This window comes from Cervus elaphus, chromosome 13 (assembly GCF_910594005.1).
Source record: "Cervus elaphus chromosome 13, mCerEla1.1, whole genome shotgun sequence".
Classification (NCBI taxonomy): Eukaryota; Metazoa; Chordata; class Mammalia; order Artiodactyla; family Cervidae; genus Cervus; species Cervus elaphus.
In genome coordinates, this window is record NC_057827.1 from 69,236,656 (window position 1) to 69,259,270 (window position 22,615).

At 54.1% G+C, this 22,615-nt stretch overlaps 1 protein-coding gene across 1 annotated transcript in view; it reads right to left on the reverse strand.

The window, feature by feature from the left end:
• The window catches only part of CDC42BPB (CDC42 binding protein kinase beta), a 99,371-nt gene that overhangs the window by 4,218 nt on the left and 72,538 nt on the right, over positions 1–22,615 (reverse strand). Inside the window, exons 17-31 of the mRNA XM_043921331.1 lie at positions 22,279–22,403; positions 21,801–21,906; positions 16,478–16,626; positions 14,718–14,812; positions 12,847–12,926; positions 9,689–9,778; positions 9,334–9,411; positions 8,039–8,144; positions 7,393–7,529; positions 6,745–6,884; positions 5,523–5,604; positions 4,159–4,375; positions 3,997–4,059; positions 2,462–3,058; positions 39–136 (exon numbers count right to left, since the gene is read on the reverse strand). Of these exons, the coding sequence (XP_043777266.1) occupies positions 39–136; positions 2,462–3,058; positions 3,997–4,059; positions 4,159–4,375; positions 5,523–5,604; positions 6,745–6,884; positions 7,393–7,529; positions 8,039–8,144; positions 9,334–9,411; positions 9,689–9,778; positions 12,847–12,926; positions 14,718–14,812; positions 16,478–16,626; positions 21,801–21,906; positions 22,279–22,403 (2,163 nt within the window). The remainder of the gene's footprint in view (positions 1–38; positions 137–2,461; positions 3,059–3,996; positions 4,060–4,158; positions 4,376–5,522; positions 5,605–6,744; positions 6,885–7,392; positions 7,530–8,038; positions 8,145–9,333; positions 9,412–9,688; positions 9,779–12,846; positions 12,927–14,717; positions 14,813–16,477; positions 16,627–21,800; positions 21,907–22,278; positions 22,404–22,615) is intronic.

Sequence of the window (22,615 nt, forward strand, 5' to 3'; positions counted from 1 at the left end):
GGGGGTCGCGGGCACCGCACACGCACCCCGAGCCTTACCCTGCGCAGGCCGACCGTCTGCACCCACTCCATGGTGCGCACGTCGAAGACGTCCACGCCGTACTCACTGTACACCGTGACGTGCGTGGGGCTGCAACCTGGCGCAGACGGAGCAGAAGGGTGAGCCCGGGCCGCCCTCCGTGCGCGGGGCGGAGGGCACGTGCACGCCCACTGCGGAGGGATCCTCCGCCCCTGACGCCCTGACAGCGTTTTAAACACCACGCGTTTAAAGTGTTGACGACGACCTGCTCAAAACTTCGTTTTGCATTTAGCTTGCTTGCTATACAGCTACAGCAGAAACTTCTTATTGTTACTTCAGGCTGAATGCCCCGCAAATCCAGGTAGGGGCCTAACGTTTTTTCCTTAAGGCAAACTCCTTCTTTGAGAGATGCCAGCAAGTCACACTTATGAGTAAATAGTTAAAATCTCCCCTAAGAAACGACCGCTATGCTCCGGGCGAGGTGCTGGCCTTCCCCGAAGGTGTCTGCAGGCCGCCCCCCTGGACACAGACGCGGAGGAAACGCTCACTCTCCTGCCACGGGCTGGGGACCTGCTGCTCTCCCCTCCCCCCGAGGGACGGGCCACCGCACCTCTGGATGGAGAACCCTCCCGGGACACCAGGGCTGGAAGCCGGAGGCCTGCGAGCCCACCAGCACCTGAGGTCCACGGGGACTATCCCGCCGTTAGGACAGCAGGGAGGACGTGTGAGCCGGCCCAGACAGCGCACTGTGGAGGGCGCGGCAAGGTGGGGGCCCGACTCAGCCTGGGTCCTCTCAAGTCCCAGGGCTGAAAGTTACTCCTCACCATGTCACACTTAACTAACCGAATTTCTAAAAACCTTCTGCTATGTTGCTATTAGATTCCAAATGGGCTGCCTGATCACCCCTGCTCTTTGGAGCACAAAAAAGAAAATACAATAGGATTCAGGAAACAAACAAAACATGCTGAAACCAGTCGCCAGACTGTCCCGGAAGTGACATTTCAGACAAACCGTGAGGCCTCCTGAGTGCCACACATGAAGATGGCCAGAGGCGCAGAGGGCCCTGAAGGACCTCGGAGGCCTCGCCCACATGGAGCCTCGGGGCGCTCCCCTCATGCGGGAGCACGTGGAGCTCCGCCTGCAGACAGTTTACCAACAGACTGATACACTGTGCTGCCCAGTTAAAAAAGACATAACCAGTTAAGTCAGCAGGAAGGCCCCTGCTGTGTGGTGGGCAGGTCACCTCCCCGCGTGGCTCCCAGGCTGCTCCTTAGAAGGATGGGGTGGTGTGTGTGTGTACACACGCGTGCTCACGTGGGGCTCGCGATGTGCAGGAAGCAGTGCTAGTTCTCCACCCTGAGAGCTCCTGAATGATTGCTCTAGAACTAGCTGGTGTCTGTACTGTGCATGGAGATGAACCGAGCACAGAGGACGAGAGAGGGCTGGACTTGGAAGAGAATCCAGCAACCTCGGTGCCAGCTCCCTCACGGCCAAGATCAGAGAGCGCGGCCCCAGCGACCTGCATCCCGCTGGAGTTACCAAGTGGCCGTGAGCCCATTCCTGCACCGGCCGCCCACGAGGACGAGGGGGCGCGGCGGGGGAGACCAGGAGGGGAGGCGCTGAGGCCATGGCTGCCCGCACCGTGCCCGGGCCCCAGCCAAGCGCGAACAAGGCCGGGGAACAATCAGCTCCCCTTGGGCCCCGGCTCCTGGTCCCAGCGCCCGTGGGTGTTCTGCCAGTTTGGTGAGGCCAGTGACGAGGTAGACCCAGGAGGGTACTTTTAGGTAATCAAGGAAAAACAGAACACCCCCTCCCACCCTGCCAGCTTGAAGTTGACGTGTGACCCGCAGGTGACCAGCTGCTATGCCCTGTATCGAGCAGGTGGAATCTGAGGTTAGAATCTTTGACACGAGAGCAGACGGCAGGCCGGCAGGGCGCGGAACACAGACTCCAGCGGCCGGTGCTGTCATCCTGTCAGAAGGGTGCTCGGTTGAGCCACCTGGCGCGGCTCCTGCCCGCAGCCTGGCATCTGTCCCGAGAGGACCCCGGCCCAGAGGTCGGGGCCGAGTGCTTTCTGCCCACAGAAACGTTTAGCTTGTTATCATGACCGTGTAAAGTTTACACGTCACCAAGAACGTCTTTTAAAAAGTAAAACAATGCAGGTCCTTCTCCCATCCACCTCGCCTTCCCCCCGCGAGGGCAGTCGTCTGCTCGGCTCCTCGGCTGAGGGCCCCCCGAGGGAGGGGTGGGCAAGCCCAGCTGGATGGCCAGGGAGTGGCCCCGGGCCCACCCTGTCCCCCGCAGCAAGATGGGGAGTCCGCCTCTCCTGCTGCCCCCCGAGCACTCGGCTGAGGGGCAGGAGGACAGACCGAGACAAAGAGGACACGTGCTGATGGCGGGCAGCAGCGGCGACGGGGTATGGCAACAGAAAACATATACATACTACAGGCAACGGGCGCCGCAGGCCACATGAGCTCCTGAGCGCGTGACCTCCGACCTTGTGGGTCCACGTACAGTCCCATGTGGCTGAAGCAAAGCAGGTACTCCTCACTTTTGAGCTCCACAGCACAAAGGGCATCGAAAGACTGCTGTGAGAGGAACGTGAGCGAGGGGTCACTGGGATTTACCAGGTTTAGAGCTTGCCCATCTCCCTGGGTGCTCAAGAGCGAGAACCCGGAAGGGCAGCCAACACAGAGCTTGTCCTTGAGCACGGCCATCCACTGTACATTGCCAGGCGCCACAAGCTCGCTGAGCTTCCTGTGGAAAGGCTTAGTTCTCTGGATCTCATAGCAAAGGACCAGCCGCTTCACTGCCACAAACAGGCAGGTGGGGCCGCTCTTCTTCAGCGTCCCGGTCGCTATGAGCTGGCAGCCTTTTGTCTCTGGAAGCTTGATGTCCACGTTGCTCTCTGCCCCATCGAAGGAGGACCATGGACAGAGGTGGACGTGGTGGTTCCGGCCACACAGGAGGACGGCGACTCTCTCTTTGGGGGCGAGCTCGATCTGGTACACCTTCTTGTAGTCAGCCACACGGACGATCACTGCGGGATGGGGTGGGAGCGTGAGGCCAGGGCTCTGCAGACGCCCCCCCCCGCCCCCTCCAGGAAGCCCTCCTGGTTCACACGCCCCGCTGTCTCTGCTGCTGCGTCGTCTCACTCACATCCCTGGCCCAGAACCCTGGCTGGGAGGTGCTGAGTACAGGGAGGCCCTGAGAATGCACCCTGGATCCCCCCTCATCCCTGAACCCAAGACCCCGCATCTGGACAACAAAGGGCTGTCTCCAGCTTCACTGGAGCCTTAGATACACTCACGGGAGGGACGCAGCCACCTGTTCCTGGGGGCCCAGATCAACCCAGGCCCCTCGACACCCTCCCTAGGTCAGGACCTCCACTGGGGTTTGAGTCAGAGCCCTGGGTCTGGATCCCGATGGGGAACAGCTCTGCAAGAGCAGCTGCCACCCCAGGGCCACACGTGCTCCCCATTCTTCCCCGGGGCCAGAGTGCTAAGACCCCAGGCTCCGGGGAAGGGGCCACTGCCCCCTCAGGGCAGCCCCCTGTTCCCGGGGGAGACCCCCGGAGCCAGGCCCGGGCAATTTTCCGGGAGACTTGGGGATATTCCTGCTGCTTCTTCTGGGGGGAATGAAAGGTCAAAATGTGAAGCGAAGAAAGGAGTGTTTTGTCTGATAAGGCCTCGGTGTGCCGGGGAATTAAGGACCCGTCTCCCCTTGAGGACTCTCGAGGCTATACTCGGCGTCTCACTGGACCAGGCGGACCCCGCCTGCAGCCCATGGGGCAGGCGGACAAGCGTCAGACAGCTGTCCACCGCCTACTTCATTTGTGGCCTGTTCCTCTCCTCTGTGAAGCTCTCTGACGCGGAGACTGGACTCTGCCATCCAGGGAACCCACATTAATGCCCGTGCATCCCCAATGCTGACCCTGCCTGTGGCCCCGCGGACGGCCCGAGCGCCCCATGCACTCACCGTCCCGGGTCACCTCTATGACGTAGAGCCCTTCCTCAAGGCCAATGGCGATTCGGTCCCCGTCTGCAGACAACACAAAGGAAGTCACGATCCTCTGTCCCCAGAGTGACTACGAGCTCCCACTCTGCCCACCCGCCCCGGCCCCCTGCGCGGGACACACACCCAGGATGGCGGCCGTGAGCACGGCCTTGATGAGGGGCAGCGAGCTGTCGTAGGCCTCCTGGGGCACGTGTACCGCCTGGCTCTGCAGGCGGTTCTTCTGGAGGATGGCCTGCAGGCCCTCCAAGATCCCCACCCACTTCCGCTTCTCGTTCTCGTTCTCCGTCAGGATGAGCAGCGAGCTGGTCTTGGAAGGGGCACCTAAGAGAGAGGCTGTCACCTTCAGGACAGAAAACAAGACAAACGAGTCGTAAGACAGTGGCACGCGGAGCCAGCGCCACGCGGCCCGGAGGGCTGAGCACGAGGCCGCTGCCCGGAGCGCACCCTCCAGGGGCCGCTGGGGTCCCGGCCCAGCCGCCCGCAGGGGCCGCAAGCAGCCTGACCTCTGAGTGCAGGGCACTCCACTCTCACCAAAACCGGCCGACTGTTCACTCTTAACTGCTCTTGTCACAGCCGGGAAACCCACTCTCAGAACGTGTCCAGCTAGGGTGGGAGCTCACTGGCAGTCCAGTGTTCAGGATGCCACAATCTCACTGCCAAGGGGCCCAGGTTCAACCCCAGGTCAGGGAACTGAGATCCCAAAAGCTGCACGGTGCAGCCAAAGCAAAGAAAAAAGACAAAAAGAAAGGGGAAAAAAAAAAGCATCCATGGACAATGGACTCTTGCACACCCACCTCTCTGGGGGCTCCCCAAACACCAGGGAACGCACACAACTCTAGTTGCTATAGAATCATCTGGGCACACAATGATGGCGATTCTCTGTATTACATACAGAAGCAGGTTCTCAATAAAGACGTGATTTAACAGAAAATGATCCGTGGTCTTGGTTTTGTGGTCAACCAAATTTTACTGTAGCTATGAAAATTCCCAGTGGAGGGGGGAACTCAGTCTTCTGGAAGCTTCCTGAAGCCACAGCACCCACCACCAGTCCAGCAGGGGGTGCCCAGTGGAAGGCGCCCTGCCTCCGCCAACAAGACTGCTGACAGCAGCATCTACCAATTTCTTTCCTGCTTTGCTCAGGTTAACGGCCAGTGAGTCCCTGGGAGGGAGACCAAAGGGCCCGTTTCCTTTATAGCCAACCCGTGAGGCAGCTTCAGCGTCCAGTACCCTGGATGGAGGAGCCAAGACAGACTGACCGAGGATGAGGATGGAGCTGGAAGGCCTGGCACTGGGGGACTGGTTGCGGGGAGGGGGGTGCAGTGGATGGATGAGCAGAGAGGCTGACAGTCTGGAGACACAGGAGGTCCCTTCACGCGAGCCCCTTGCTACCACACTAGGAAATGCTCATTAAAAACCCTTTCATTTTAACCACATGCACTTCTTTAATGATTAATGAAACATGTTGAAAAACCAGGAAGAAAACGTACCCTGAATATACATGGAATATCTCGGCGTGAGGCGTGTATGACGTCTGAAGCCAGGACGGAGCTCACAGAGAACTCTTCATCTCTGTAAGAAATAACACGATCAGAACAGGGGCCTGTCCTCCACCCGTGGGACCATGATGGGAGAGGACACCTCTGGGACGACCTTCCAGAACACAATAGCGGCTCCCTGCCTCCACCTGGATAGGAAACGCTGATACTGACAAGGCCAAGAGTAAGAATCCGAAGAGTAAGAATCTCGCGTGCGCTTCAATGGTGCGGGGTGTCCGGGACTAAACCCCTCCCTGAGTCGCACTGTTCTGGCTGGGCCAGGCCACTCGGCAGGTACACATGCCACGTCTCTGCCTTGTCCTCTGCTTGGTCATAAACAGGGCAATGAAGTCTGCGACAGCAGCCAGGGAGTCATCCCAGCTGCTCTCGACCCTGGGCTGCGAGCAGCAGACGCCCGGGACGCCCAGCACATCCCCAGCACATCCTCAGCACGGCTGTGTGTGTGTGTGCGCGTGCGTGCGTGTGGGGGGGTGGCAGGACCACCTGGGGACATTTCCAAACTACAGGTACCCCTGGTTACCCTGCCCCACGGGCCCCCCAAGAACCGATGCTGCTGAGGTGGCCCCAGGGCAGACGCCAGAGCAGGTGGCCAGGGCGGGGGGAACAGGCTCTCCACATGGGGGATGTGGCCACCGCGGCAGCTGCACCCCCAGGCTCTGAGCTGAGCTCGCCCTGTCTCGTAACTGGCTCAGTTCTCCCAGAGCCCCGGGCCTCAAGCATTGCTATTCTGCCCATTTCAAGGAGCAAGACATTAACCACGGGGGGGGCGGGGGGCGCACCACGTCTTCACGTGTCGACAGCAGGAAGGACCTGACGAGAGGCGAGGGACTTAAGAGAGGCACCGCTGAGCGGACGCTGCGGCCACAGGGAGTCAAGGGCTCGCGGAGACAGAGCACACAGGCGACCCCAGGCTGCGCGGTGCGTGGGGCATGCTCTCTTTGTTCCGGGGTACAGAGTTTTGTCATTAGATGCCTGTTTGGCAAATCTTTCAGGGCAAAAACATCCAGAGAAGGAAGGTTTCTAGCGGGCCCATTTCAGAGTGGCACGACAACTAAGGAGGTGAAGGAACGAACAAGGTTAACGACGACCAAGCAGCGAACCCGCTCACGACAAGTCAGGGGACACCGCTGGACGAGGGCGGGCGCACACTGACCTGAGGTCCAGGACTTGGCTGGCCAGGACGCCGGGCTGGGTGGACTTGCCCTCGGGCAGGTCATACAGGAAGAGCCTGCAGTCACAGACCACCGCGAAGGCTCGCTGCCACCCCTTCTTCACCCCGCTTGGTTTGGGGATCTGCAGATCAAAGTGACCGTGTCCGCCAGGGCCAGGGCGCCGGCCACACGCAGTGGAGGGGCAGGCCCGGGAGACTTTATGGAGGCGGCTGCCGTGCTGGGGTCCTCCCCTGCTGCTGCTGGGCCAGCCCGGGCTGGTAGCAGAGCTGTGTCTGGGCCCAGCAAAACTCAGGACACTGCTGGGGAGGGGGCCCCCCATGACCAAAGGGGTTGCAGGAGACAAGGTGGGTGACTCAGCGGACGGGCATGTTCACAGCAGACGTGGAGGGTCATGGAATGCTGGGCCCGGCACAGCGCCTTCAAACGGCACTGGGCTTAAAGCCCATCAGCCCAGGAGGTGGGACGAGAGGCCTCGGATGAGTGTTTCTGCGGGGTCCTGAGGACCTCAGGAGGGCAGGGCACCCGGAACCAGCACATGGGGCCAAGGGGAGGATTTCCAGCGCAGCCGGGCATGGCTGTGGTCAGCAGGCTGGCCGCCTGCCCAAGCAGGACCGTGGGTCACGTCCTACCTTCACGTAGCCCTTGTAGGCTGTTCCTATGCCTCTCTGCACGTCCACACCCAGAGGCCGCTTGGACTGCTCAGGCGGGATGGGGCACACCTGGGGGGCGCGGTCTCTGCAGGACACGTGGCAGGCGAACGAGCACACTGGAAAAGCACGGGACACGCCTGAGGCCTGCAGCCCCGAAGCAGCGGCCGCGGGGGACGCGTGCACACCCCCAAAGGGGACGGCTCCCAGACACTCGGGGACGCGGGTGTCGAGTAACGTCTGCACACACTCACGCACCAGCCTGGGGCAGGCACACAACCCGGAGCCGTAAAGCGCTAGTGACGACAGACCCGGGAGAACAGACACACACGGCGGCGCTTCTCTCCAGACGACTTGGTAGTGAAATATTTTAAAGTTTTTACTCTGCTTTCCCTCACTTCGGAGAATAGACGTGGATGTTACGTTTTACAGCAAACAGGGGTAAGCAGGTGCCCTGGCTGCCCCGGAGCAGCGCACTGTCTGCGGCAGCAGCACGTCAACCTTGGCTGGGCCTGGCTCAGCCAGCGGGGGAGCCTGTGGGGCCCCCTCCTGGTGGGGCCGCCCCGGGCTCCAGGCCTTCACCATACCCACCCCTGGGCCCTCGAAGCGGGCGAGTGGGCACACTCACCGTCGCAGGCATAGCCCTGGCGGATCAGGCCCACCATCAGGGAGGTGCAGTGGCTGCACTGCGTGGGGCTGGAGAAGGACTTGATGCTCAGCTGGTGCGCCTTTGGCTGTAGGAAGGATGTCCAGGGTGAGACAAGGAGGTGGGGGTGGGGCCACCTGCTCGTGAGCAAACGTTTCAATCTCCGGGGCGCCACCTCGAGAGGCTGAATCGCGTGCTTTTACCACGAGGTACGCGGTTTCCAGGGGCGCCATCCACGGAGAGGCTGACCCAGCGAGAACGAGTCCTTGCTGCCCACACCAGTGAGGCTGGCGGGCCGGGGCGCAGCAGAGACACCGCTGATAACACACTGGCACGAGGCCCTCGCCTGCAGGGGCTCCAGGGCTGGCCTGGGCCACGTTTTGGTGTGCACAGCCCCCCCACAGCAGCTCATTCCTCCCAGGAAGAGCTGGAAAGACCCAACACTCCTCATTGGGAGAGCGGACAGGGGACGCCATGGATAACAGAGTGAGAACCACAGCGCTGATGAAGCTCAAGGCAGAAAAGAGGAGGAATCAGTTCCCTTCAGGGCACAGAAGATGTAGAGCCATTTGCCAGAACGAGGGCTCGACCAGCACAAAACCCAGAGCCCTGCCTGCTCTCTGCCTCCCTGAGAGCTGCAAGCCCAAAGCCTGGCTGTTGGCTAGTCTCCAATGAAACCAAGCGCCCTGTCTCTAGCAGGCACGGTGTCTGCAGCTGAAGTCCTAAGAGAGGCCATGCCTACATTAAAGAAGAAAAGCACCCAGCACATGAGGCCAGACGCCTGCTGAGCTGGGAACCGAGGACCACCTCACACCCTGAACGTCAGGCTCAGCTCTCCACGACACAGTGACGAGCAAGACAAGTCAGGAAGTGGCACGTTGAGCAGCTTTCCATTTACGTGGAGGGAAAACTGCCTCCCATAAACCACATGGTTCTCTAGGGCTCCAAGTGCAGCCAGATACACGGGGATACATGTGAAGCAGGGACTGAACAGACACGTAACACGGAGTGGCACGTGAGTGGGGAAGGAAACGCGGTCTGGGGAGCTAGGGAAGAGGACCGGGGAGACCAGACTCCGAGATTTTCCAATTAAAATGCGTTCATGTGTCACTGGTTTAATTAAGAAAACACAGGGTCCTGACCCTTTATGGCTCAACACGCTACTCAGAACAAAACATTACTGTGTAAATGAAAATATTAAGTTCGGCTTGTTTACACAGAAGTCGCCTAAAAGCAAGAAACCCCTGCCTCCTCCCAGGGAAGAGCAAGGCCCCTACCTTTGGTCCCGTCAGAGTGAGGGTCTGTGCGGTGGGCAGCGGTGTGGCAGGTAGCCTCTGAGGGGCCCGGGCCATGTCCTGGGGACAAGCAGGGACAGGTAAGCAGCGTCCAGCTCAGCACGCCCCTCACTCAGCACACTGATTAGCAGGAACGGTTCTGCGGTCTTGATATACCGTGCTGTCGGGACAGCCGTGGAGCCACCCTGGGCAGGCTGAGGCCCCGACAGGAATTCTCAAATGAGCCAGCCTCAGAGGGACAGCTGTCAAGGTAGCGTCTGCGAGGGTCCGCAAGGCGCACAGACACGGGGCGGGGGGGCAGATCCCGCCTCTCCGGGGTTGACGGGGCGATGCTCACCTCCTGCGGCTCTGCGCCTGTGGTCACAGAAACCGCTAAGGACGCCTCTGGCTTTGGAGCTTGTGTTTCTTGCTCACTAGTGGAGCTGGTCTGAAAACAAAGGCAGAGAAACACTGTGGGGATAAGGGAAGTCAGAAGCTAACTGCACGTTCTTCATTTAAAGAGTGCGTTTCACTGGGGGCCTGGGGTCCCAGTCCAGACTCAGTCCTGCAATGTCCCACCATGGACCCCACCTCACTCACAACTGTCTTGCCTTCCCGAGACCACTGCCCTCAGCGTCCTGGGGTGGGGGGCGACTGTGAGGCAGGGTTACCACCAAGGCCTCACCCTCCAACCGCAGCCTGGCCCGCCTGCCCTCTGAGCTCACAGGCCGTGACCCACTCTACACCCAAGAGTCCTAAGCTGAAGTGGCCATGCGCTCCAGAACCTCATTTCTGGGACCGAGAATAAATTCTAACATCAAAAAGGGCTGTGGACCTATGACCAGAAGGAGGAATTTCCCTCTAAGTTCCATGACACAGGGAAGCAATGCTTGGTTCTAAGAATTCAAGACTCTCAAATTACTTTCACAAGCTGAAGCTAAAGCAGCATTCTAAAACCACCTACAGATGACCTCAGGACTGCTCCCGACTCGAATGTTCCCTCGTCACCAGCAACTATGTTTTACGAACGCACACAATTTATGTAGCCTCATCAACAGGTGACCCAGGGTGGCTGGGCAGGTAGTTCCACACCGAAATCCCATCAAACCACATCCAAGAAGCATTTTCCAATGGCTTGAATTAGTCAGGCTGCTGCCTAAGGAGCCAAATTCACCCGGGCAGGCAGGGTGCACACAGAAACACATGCATGACTACGTACTGCGATATGTGAATCTGTAAGCAAACTCGTAAGGGAAAGGCCAGATCAATCAGCCACAAATACAAGCAACTTTCCCCCATAAACAAGGTATATAAGTGAGTTAGAGCTGCATTTTCAGATAAACGAAGGGCAAAAGAGCATTTCGTAATTTAACTGTAGCCGAGGAACAGCCTCACTAGTTTCATTTAGCTAGACAACTAATCAAAAGGATGCAGATGGGATGGGGGAGGGGTCCGCACTTGGAGGCAAAGAGGGCGGGCCCGACGCTGGCAGTGACTGACTTCTTTCCAAGAGGCTGGCAGAGACGACCCGCGGGAGGAGACAGAGCCCTCCACTGTGCCAGACGGGAGGAGTGAAAACCATCATTCGCACCCGATACAAACCTCCAGGAAAATCTGCTGATTCAGTGCTGTGGCCAACATTTTAGTATAAACTACAGCTTCACATGGGGAAAGCAGACCACGAGCTTTTATCAGAAGATTCTCAGGTCTGCAAACCCTCCTAACACATCTGACTCTGACCAAGGAGTTTTCCTTTTCATCAGTAACTGTTCTTCCTAGTTAAGTCACGGGGTAGTGAGGGATGAAAATTAAATGTGAAAAACGGCAGGAGTGCTGGCTACAGGGGATGGGGTCTAGCGATCACGCGCAGCCTGCTCCTCTGGCCGCCCCCGGCGGCAAAGGGACGTGCTAGAAACCACCTGGCCCAGGGACTGCTACCGTCCACCAGTTCTAGAGAAAAGCCACTGCCTTCTGGCCACCCCATCCTGTCAACGACCCGAGTCTCAGCCTCTTTCTGTCTGGCTCTGTGGCGCTGGGAGGAGGCACAGGGCTGACCAGCAGCGGGTGTCTGGAAGAGCCGCCAACGTGAACAGTTATATGTATTTGCTTCTTAAAAACTGAGGACTTAAGGGAAAAGGCGGTATCACAAATTCAATACAAAACCCCCTGACAGGTGCAGGTAAATAGGTGGGTGCCCAGAACGCTGTGAGCAGCACAGCTCTGCTTGGGTTTTGTAACCACTGGTCTAGGCTAGGACCACAGTGGCCCGCTAACCCGCGGATGACCACTGGTGCCTCCTGCGTCCCGCTGGGGCAGGTCCGCAGACGCCACGTCCACCTGAGGGCCAAGAAGCTTAGCGTCCCCCGTGCTGAGCCAGGCGGCCTCCACTCGCGGGAACACACCATCTCCGGTACAGAGTTCACGTCATAACGTCCAACCCATGTCTAATCAAGAGGAAGAGTGGAGGACAATCTATAAGACAACTGATCTGGACACTACAAAAATATCAGGGTTATAGAAGCGGGGGGTGGTGGGGGCGCGGGTCCAGACGGAAGGGGACCAGAGAGGCGCTGGCTCCTGGGCAGAGGGGCGGCAGCTGTGCACACCGTCCCCGCGGGCGGCCGCACTGTGCTCAGTGGCCTCAGGAAGGAAGCACCAGAGAGTCTGGGGTCCGGGGGTCATGATGCCTGCAACTCACGCTCAAAAAGCTCCATGTGTACACACAGGGAGAGCAATGGGCAGAATGCCAGGCGAGAGGCATGTGTATGTTCACTGTGTTACTTTCAGCCTTCCTGCAGGTTTAAAGTTTCTGGTAAAAGGCAAACAAAAGCAATGACAAACACACCAGAGGTCCCGTTAGTGAGACTTGCCATCACTATGTTCACTGGCTTGTCTCGGGGTGGCCAGGAAGGGTCCACCCTGCAGTTTGGAGGAAGACGGACCGACTGCCCCACCTCCAACGGGTGCTGTGAAGAGCCTCAGTGGCCGAGGAGGATGGGCCAACTGCTCCCAGGAGCTGCTTCCTGCGCCACGGGGGCTCTGGCCGCCTCCGGTTCGGTCACCCCCGAGTGGAGGCGCTGAGCTGCATCACCAGGACCTCAATAGGGGGCCCGGAGCCGGGCTGTTCTTCCCTACCACCCACTCCATCCATCGGCGAGTCCACACAGAAGCCACTGTAAGGGTAACGTGACCGGCTGCAGGGGGAGAATGTGTGTTTTAAAAACTGCCTGAAACACTCGCTACCCAGGCGGGGGATGGCGGGGGTCTCTTCCCTGAAGGTGCCGAGTACTTCCTTCACCCCATGTGATTTGAGGAAGTGGGAACACTTCTTCGGGTACACTTCACGCACCTTAACCATCTCAAACCTCACACATTCAGCATCCCTGGTCAACAGTTGAGATAACTGTCACATGTTAACTTACTGGTATGTTTGTGATCACAAGTAGCCAAACCATATTAAACTATCAATATTTCTAATTTATCATAAATTCATTTGTCACTTAAAAAAATACTTACTCTAAATGTCAGATCATGTGCAAGAGGTGCAGTGTTGAAATACTCAAAGATAGAATCCTGAAAATCTGGAAGTTTGAGTCCTGTAAGAATAAAACGAGACTTGTCAAGGTACAAAATTTAAGACTATTTCTTAAGTTTTATGAGAAGACTCAGTATCATGAAGACAGCAATTCTCTGTAAGTGAACTGATAAATCTGACGTGATTACACTAAAAATACCATTAGACTTGCCCCAGAGCTGGACATCTGGAGTAACCAAGGAAGAGCACCTGGGAAGTCTCTAAAAATGAGGGGGTGGGAGGGGAGGAGACCTACCAAATACTAACGCAGATTCACTGAAGCACATGTTCTAATTAGAAGCATGGGTCCTGCCCAGGGACAGTGAACAGAGTAGAAATCCAGAAACAGCCCCCAGCCCCCATGACAACTCATCTCATCTGTGGTGAGACTGACATCTGAAGTCAGTACTGAGAGGAACTTTTTAATAACTGGCATCAGACAACTAACAAGTCTCAGAAAAAAGGCAGAATGGGTCCTCCTCAAACTGTATATCACAGTAACTTTCCAGTGGATCAGTAATCTAAATTTTAAAAATGAAGCCTTAGAAGTATCTGAAAAAAACATGGGCCAATTACTTGAACAACTGGGGATTTGGGGAATATTTCCCTATGACTTAAAAAAAGGGAAAAAACGAACAAATCTGACACACAAAAATTAAAATAACGAAACAAAATGAAAACAGTAACCAAAAAAACACCAAATGCTTGGCAAAAAAAACCAAAAAAACAGGGGGCCTCTCTGGTGGCCAGTGGTAAAGAATCTGCCTGCCAACGCAAAAGGCCTGGGTGTGATCCCCGATCCAAGAAGATCCCACTGGTCGAGGGGCAATCAAGTCTGTGTGCCATGACTACCACGCTCTGTGCTCGAGCCCAGGGGCCGCAACAAGGGAAGCCCGCGCGCCCCGGAACCCATGTTCCGCAGCAAGAGACGCCACAGAAACGGGAAGCCCGTGCAGCAGTGAAGACCCAGCACAGCCAAGAACAGACAAAAGTGAAAAGGAAAAAGCAAAGTAAAAAGACAAGCTAAGAAAAACATCTGCAACTTTTGTCAAACAAGACTCTAGTCCTCAATATATAAACAGCTTCTAAGATTAAAAAAAAGCCACAATCTGAACTTTTAAAACTGGGTAGAAAATACGTATCTATAAACCACAGAGTGAGGAACAAACTGCCCTCAAACACATGAAAAGATGTGCAGCCTCGCTCGTAAGAAACGTGAAGGTGGTGCCCCATCTCACCCACTCCGAGCGAGGTCGTCCCTGGCGGGCAAGGCTGCAGGGCAGGGACCCTCGCCTGCCCGGTGCGGGGGACACAAACCCACAGCCCAGGAGCAGAACCCAGACCCAGCACGGCTGAGCCTGAGTGTGCACATGCTCACCCTCCACCAGCAGCCCCGCAGCAAATGCCACACACACGCGGCATGCCCCGCGGCTGGGGACCGGAGCAGCAGGACGCCCAGCGGGCGCCGTGCCGGGCCGGCTGCACAAAGGACCTGGGCCAGGCAAGCGCCGTGGCCTCGCCCGAGCACAGAGCAGGGCAGGCCTCTGTGAGGCCCAATGATACAGACACAGGAACCTGCTTTATATGTTCACGATGGAACAAAGGAAGAATACACCGAAAACTGTGACTACCTTTTTGGGAAGGCATCTTTGGACATACCCTATTTCAGAATTTGGGCTTTGGGATTAGGGTAAGTGCTTTCCTTATAGAACTAAAAACCATTAAAATTAAAAGAAATTAAATCTAAAATAGAACCAATTCATTAAAAAAGCTTTATATGTAAACAATTCAGAAGCTTATGATCCTAATTTACCAGTATCTGCTCTAAACTTTTCTTCCATCTTCTTCTTCAAAATTTCCATTTCTTCTAGTAGTTCTCTGTTTTTGGCTTCAGAATCTTTTAGTTTGCTAAAATACAAAATAAAAGGCTTTAAGTGCCCTGAGCTCAGGTCATCTCTGTGCTGGCTCAGAGTGTCAAGGTAGGTAGTAGGGTGTATCTGTGTGGGTGGGTGGGGTGGTGGTGGTGGTGGTTTATCCCAGGTGTCTGCGAAAGCAGCCGGGTGTGTGTGTGTCTGTATCTGTGTGTGTGTGTGTGGGGGTTATCCCAGGTGTCTGGGAAAGCACCTGGGTGTGTGTATGTGTGCATCTGTGTGTGTGTGTGTGTGTGGGGGGGGTTATCCCAGGTGTCTGGGAAAGCACCTGGGTGTGTGTGTGGGGGGGTTATCCCAGGTATCTGGGAAAGCACCTGGGTGTGTGTGTGTGTATGTGTGTATCTGCGTGTGTGTAAGTGCTGGGGTGGGGGGCAGGGTGGGGGGGGTGGGTTGCGCAGTGTTTATCCCAGGGGTCTGGGAAAGAACCTGGGGGTGTGTGTGTGTGTATGTGTGTATCTGTAAGTGCTGGGGCGGGGCGGGGGGTGGGCACAGTGTTTATCCCAGGGGTCTGGGAAAGCACCCAGACCCACTGGACAGACACTCAAGCCCACTCTCGGCATCAGCTGCCACTCACTGCGTTATGGATCATACACGATCTTCACTTTAAAAGTTACAGTTTACAAAGTATATCTCACGAGGCCCTAATGGAGTCCCCGACGGCCCCCATCTCTTTCTAAATGCGTCCTCTGAGGACACGCGGCTCAATTACTCAGCTGTCAGACCCCTGAGTGTCTTCCCCGAAATGAGCGTGACAGCGGGCTGCACCAAAGGGCCACACCACTGCCCGAGCAGCGGGGCCTCTGCTCCCAGTGCTGCAAGGAGGGGCCAGAGCCGGGCCCCGGCGGGGAGGCGAGTGGCACAGCCCTCGCTCAGAGCCCTGTGCTGACCATGGTGACGCCAGGAGAACTGGCTCACCGCCGCCCCTCATCCCCCCTGCGTGAAGTGGGGGGTGGTACACGCGCTTGCCTCTCAGGGATGCTGGAAGGGTCATGTGCTTTCATAGAATAACGGTATCACGGCAGCTCCAAGCACAGAGGCAGTGTGTTAAATAGCAGCTGTTACCATGATCAGTTTTTCAGCCCCTAACTGACTGTTAGTGTCACCAGCACTTCCAGGTCTCCCCCCGCCCCCCCCCCCATGATGACATGTCAGAGCTTAGCCACCCACGTGGACAGGTCCACCGCAGGCAAGGTGGCCCGGCTTTCCTAAGGCTGCAGCTCATTACAGATCCTGAGGGAACAAAACAGAACCTGCAGACGGTGGGCTCTAATCAAACGTTTGCTGAATTCACTGCCTTGTCAGTGTTTTCTATGACTGCTTGAAGGTGGGGAAAAAATTCTGAATATTTTAGTGCGCTGATTTTAGCTTTTAAAGAAAAAAGCTAAGCTGAAGAAGTGGACAGGCCTGAGGTGGACAGGAAGGCCAGAGAGGTGTCCACAGACATGTGGGTCCTGTCACCCAGTTCAGGGCAGCAAGCACCCCACTCACACTCAGAAAGAGACACAGACGCTTCACAACTGCAGACTCACACACGCCCATTCAGTCCTGAACACCCTGCATGCGCACACCCGTGCCCCAGGCCTGAGCACCGAGCGTCAAAAACTCGCTCTGCGCGTCCCAACAGCCCCGGGTTGGCAGGCACCTTTCAAAGGAGAGGTTCACGTCCTTGACCTTCCTCAGCTCCTCCTGGACGAGCTGTTTGGCCCGGATCTCTGCCTCCAGGGCCGACTGCAGTTCCAGCCGTGCAGACATGTCCAGCTTCTGACTGCGGCGAACTTTCCAGAGGGGGTCCTGCAGAGGTGGTTTCAGATGTTAAAAAACACATTCTGAACCAACTCACTCCTTGAACAACATTAATGCTAACAGGTAATTTATCTTCACTGAATCTTAAGACTTTATTATGTTTAAATATTAACTCTTGGATGTTGTCCATGGGACCCAATTTTAGTTTTGGTATTTTGTGACTTCTTTCTTAGAGGTCTTCTAAAGAATAAAATTTACTTTCTTAAAAATTAAACTGACCTGACAGGGTAATTTGTCTACATGGCTCCACTACACTCTTTTACCAAGTTAAGCTATTTTCTAGGGTCCCAGTTACTCTTATTTTCATACATCTTGAAACATCGTGCCAGGTTATCATCTTAGTAATTACATCATTAAAAGACTAAAATAATAAGAAAAAGGAAGAGTGATGGGATGAACTGAAGGATGAAGCTACAGTGAAATAAACTAGTTGAGGACAGCATTCTTTCTTATTGAGATGCCAGATGTATTTCACTGACTTTCAAGAGTATAACAGAAATCTGGAGAGACTGTCTTGGTAGATTTTTATTTAAGTTTTCATTGAAAACAGTTAAGAATTTTTCATTTTTCCTATCTAGGAGGAAAGAGGAGAAAGCTGAGTGAGGGAGACAGCCAGGAGACGGCGGGGGTGGGGGGCAGGGTGAGGAGGAGCAGAGTGGGGTGCCACCGAGTGGTTACAGAGGGACCAGCCACGAGGAGGCTCAAACACACTTCTAAGGATGGAGCGGCGAGCGACCAAGAGGAGATACCCCACATCCAAGGTCAGAGAAACCCCAGTAAGACGGTAGGGTGCTGAGAGAGGGCATGAGAGGGCAGACAGACATAAACCACAATCACAGAAAACTAACCAATCTGATCACATGGACCACAGCCTCGTCTAACTCAATGAAACTATGAGCCATGCCATGCAGGGCCACCCAAGAGCATTCTGACAAAACGTGGTCCACTGGGGAAGGGAATGGCAAACCACTTCAGTATTCTTGCCTTGAGAACCCCATGAACAGTATGAAAAGGCAAAAAGATAGGACACTGGAAGATGAACTCCCCAGGTCGGTAGGTGCCCAATATGCTACTGGAGAAGAGTGGAGAAATAATTCCAGAGAGAATGAAGAGACAGAGCCAAAGCAAAAACAACAACCAGTTGTGGATGTGACTGGTGATGGAAGTAAAGTCTGATGCTATAAAGAGCAATATTGCATAGGAACCTGGAATGTTAGGTCCATGAATGAAGGTAAATCAGAAGTGGTCAAACAGGAGATGGCAAGAGTGAACGAACGTCGACATTTTAGGAATCAGCGAACTAAAATGGACTGGAATGGGTGAATTTAATTCAGATGACCATGGTGTCTACTACTGCAAGAATCCCTTAGAAGAAATGGAGTAACCATCATAGTCAACAAAAGACTCCAAAATGCAGTACTTGGATGCAATCTCAAAACAACAGAATGATCTCTGTTCGTTTCCAAGGCAAACCATTCAATATCACAGTAATTCAAGTCTATGCCCCGACCAGTAATGCTAAACAAGCTGAAGTTGAATGGTTCTATGAAGACCTACAAGACCTTTTAGAACTAACACCCAAAAAAGATATCCTTTTCATTATAGGGGACTGGAATGCAAAAGTAGGAAGTCAAGAAACACCTGGAGTAACAGGCAATTTGGCCTTGGAGTACAGAATAAAGCAGGGCAAAGGCTCATAGAGTCTTGCCAAGAGAACACACTGGTCATAGCAAACACCCTCTTCCAACAACACAAGAGAAGACTTTGCACATGGACATCACCAGATGGTCAACACCAAAATCAGATTGATAATATTCTTTGCAGCCAAAGATGGAGAAGCTCTATACAGTCAGCAAAAACAAGACTGGGAGCTGACTGTGGCTCAGATCATGAACTCCTTACTGCCAAATTCAGACTTAAAATTGAAAAACGTAGGGAAAACCACTAGATCATTCAGGTAATACCTAAATCAAACCCCTTATGATTATACAGTGGAAGTGGGAAATAGATTTAAGGAACTAGATCTGATAGAGTGCCTGATGAACTATGGATGAAGGTTCATGACATTGTACAGGAGACAGGGATCAAGACCACCCCCAAGAAAAAGAAATGCAAAAAAGCGAAATGGCTGTCTGAGGAGGCCTTACAAATAGCCGTGAAAAGAAGAGAAGTGAAAAACAAAGGAGAAAAAGAAAGATGTACCCATCTGAATGCAGAGTTCCAAAGAATAGCAAGAAGAGATAAGAAAGCCTTCCTCAATGATCAGTGCAAAGAAATAGAGGAAAACAATAGAATAGGAAAGATTAGAGATCTCAAGAAAATCAGAGAGAGCAAGGGAACATTTCATGCAAAGATGGGTTCAATCAAGGACAGAAATGGTATGGACCTAACAGAAGCAGAAGACATTAAGAAGAGGTGGCAAGAATACACAGAAGAACTGTACAAAAAAAGATCTTCACGACCCAGATAATCACGATGGTGTGATCACTCACCTAGAGCCAGACATCCTGGAATGTGAAGTCAAGTGGGCCTTAGGAAGCATCACTATGAACAAAGCTAGTGGACGTGATCGAATTTCAGTTGAGCTATTTCAAATCCTAAAAGATGATGCTGTGAAAGTGCTGCACTCAATATGCCAGCAAATTTGGAAAACTCAGCAGTGGCCACAGGACTGGAAAAGGTCAGTTTTTATTCCAATCCCAAAGAAAATCAATGCCGAAGAATGTTCAAACCACTGCACAACTGCACTCATCTCATATGCTAATAAAGTAATGCTCAAAATTCTCCAAGCCAGGCTTCAACAGTATGTGAACCGTGAACTTCCAGATGTTCAAGCTGGTTTTAGAAAAGGCAAAGGAACCAGAGACCAAATTGCCAACATCCGCTTAATCACCGAAAGCGCAAGAGAATTCCAGAAAAAAACATCTATTTCTGCTTTATTGACTATGCCAAAGCCTTTGACTGTGTGGATCACAAAAAACTGTGAGAAATTCTTCAAGAGATGGGAGTACCAGACCACCTGACCTGCCTCTTGAGAAACCTGTATGCAGGTCAGGAAGCAACAGTTAGAACTGGTCATAGAACAACAGACTGGTTTCAAATAGCAAAAGGAGTATGTCAAGGCTGTATATTGTCACCCTGCTTATTTAACTTCTATGCAGAGTACATCATGAGAAATGCTGGGCTGGATGAAGCACAAGTTGGAATCAAGATTGCCAAGAGAAATATTGATAACCTCAGATACGCAGATGACACCACCCTTATGGCAGAAAGCAAAGAAGAACTAAAGAGCCTCTTGATGAAAGTGAAAGAGGAAAGTGAAAAAGTTGGCTTAAAGCTCAACATTCAGAAAACTAAGATCATGGCATCCGGTCCCATCACTTCATGACAAATAGATGGGGAAACAGTGGCACACTTTACTTTTTTGGGCTCCAAAATCACTGTAGATGGTGACTGTAGCCACGAAATTAAAAGATGCTGACTCCTCTGAAGGAAAGTTATGACCATCCTAGACAGCATATTAAAAAGCAGGGAATTACTTAGCCAACAAAGGTCCATCTAGTCAAGGCTATGGTTTTTCCAGTGGTCATGTATGGATGTAGGACTTGGACTATAAAGAAAGCTGAGCACCGAAGAATTGATGCTTTTGAACTGTGGTGTTGGAGAAGACTCTTGAGAGTCCCTTGGACTGCAAGGAGATCCAACCAGTCCATCCTAAAGGAGATCAGTCCTGGGTGTTCATTGGAAGGACTGATGCTGAAGCTGAAACTCCAACACTTTGGCCACCTGATGGGAAGAACTGACTCCTTGGAAAAGACCCTGATGCTGGGAAAGATCGAAGGCAGGAGGAGAAGGGGACAAGAGAGGATGAGATGGTTGGATGGTATCACCGACTCAATGGACATGAATCTGGGTAAACTCCAGGAGTTGGTGATGGACAGGGAGGCCTGGCGTGCTGCAGTCCATGGGGTTGCAGAGTTGACACAACTGAGCGACTGAAATGAACTGAAGAATGAAAGGAAATATTTTCTCATCAAGTTAGTCCTTAGACTCAAAGAACTGTCCATACAATATTTTGCAATAAGAATCTCAACAATTCCATTTTGCTATAAGCTATGATAATATTCTTTCATCTTTTATGAAGTTTGTGCACAAAATGTATATAAATGAAGTTTTCTAAGTACCAGTGAATTTGCAAACACAATGGGAAGAAAAAAGTAGAAGTGAAAAACATAAATTGCTTACTCTAATTGGTGTTTATAAACATAAATATATTTTCCAATCACAAAGAACACAGTTGTTTTTTTTCCTTCAATAAGATTATGAACCATCAATGTTTTCCAAAGTATTGTGTTTTAATGATGGAAGCATGAGAAGAGCGAGAGGTGAGGATGTACTAGAACCCGTCCGGGATGGACTCCCGAGGTTCCGCGTCTACGGGCCGGGTGTGCTGCGGGCTGTGTGTGCTGGGACAGGCAGCTCAGTCTCCCCGGCCCCTGCCTCAAACCAGGAGAACACGGAATGAAACCGTGGGCCCACGAGGTTTAATTCTAGCTGGGATTCTAACGAAGCTTCCCGGCACTCGCACCCTGCGATTCTCACAAGGTAAGCCACACGTGCATGTTTAACCAGGGGGACCGAGGAGAAGAGAGGGACCAGCACCACCAGCCTGGTGCTGGCCGCACTCCGGGCTCGCAGAGTCACACAGGCCACCGGACAACGGATCATCACACTAACCAAGCGCCCTCTCCAAGGGCGGAGTCCCGTCCTAACTTAAGCCTGCTAACAGGGATTTGCTGAACAAGTGTGTGGTGGTGAAGCAACCTGTGATCCCTGACAACTGACAAGGTGCTGGCTGCGGGTGGTGAAGAATCCACCTGCCAATGCAGGGGACGCGGCTTTGACCCCTGGTCTGGGAAGACCCCACCTGCCGCAGAGCGGCTAAGCCCGGGCCCCACAGGAGACCCGCCACAACGAGAAGCCACGCAGCACAACGAGACAGCAGCCTGCACCGCGACAAAGACCCCACACAACCATAAACTATTAAATAAAAACAAAGACGCAGGCCTCACAGGAGCCTCTCGCATCACTGAACTCACGTCAAGGAGGAGCCACTGACAGCCACACAGCAACACAAATGCGGCTTCCAGACCCAGACCTACCAGTGTTCTTGACCCCAGGCTGGAGCTCCGCAGCGTCTCGAGCTCTTCGGTCATCTTAGAGGCCAGGGCCTGCAGGTAGCCCCGGGCGTCCTTCTCATCGCTGACCCTAGAGGGGAAAGGGCCGTCTTGTGAGCGAGCACTGCCTGCTGTCCCTCCTCAAGACACGGAGGCTCAGCACCATGCCACCCCAGGCACTGTGACCACCGACTCCTGGTCAGGACAGTCCCAGCTCCCTCTCCGGGCTCCCAGAAGCTCTGCTCCGGCTCCGCACGCAGGGGCCAGCCCAATCCACACCACATGGGTGTGCTGCCTCCCACCTGCAGTCCCATCTCACGATCACTGGACCGAACTGCGGCCCCCAGACATTACCGATTTGGGGGAGAGGGAGGCAAGCTGGGTACAGAGCCACAGAGGAGCAGTGTGAGGTGTGAAGGCGGGGGCGGCGGCTGGGGAACCGTGACTGGGCGTGGGCACGTACCACTGGATGATTTCCGCGATCTGCGCCTCCCAGTGGGCGACCGACTCCTTCTTGGCTGCCAGATCCTGCAGCTCGTCCTCCAGCTGCCTATTCTGAGCCGTGAGCTTATCCACAAAGGAACACAGCTGGAGGGAAACAGTCGGGACACACGACTCATTACTCGTTTACATGTGATGTCAGCACTGCAAACTGCAGGCTCTTTCGAACGGTCTTCACATTTTCTTTCCCCATCATGAGGGTTTGCCAACCTAACTTCCAATGTGGGGTTCCTGGCCATAGATAACTTAAGCCCCGTTTCAATACAAATGTGAGTGTCAAAGTGATCAGAGCTAGTGGT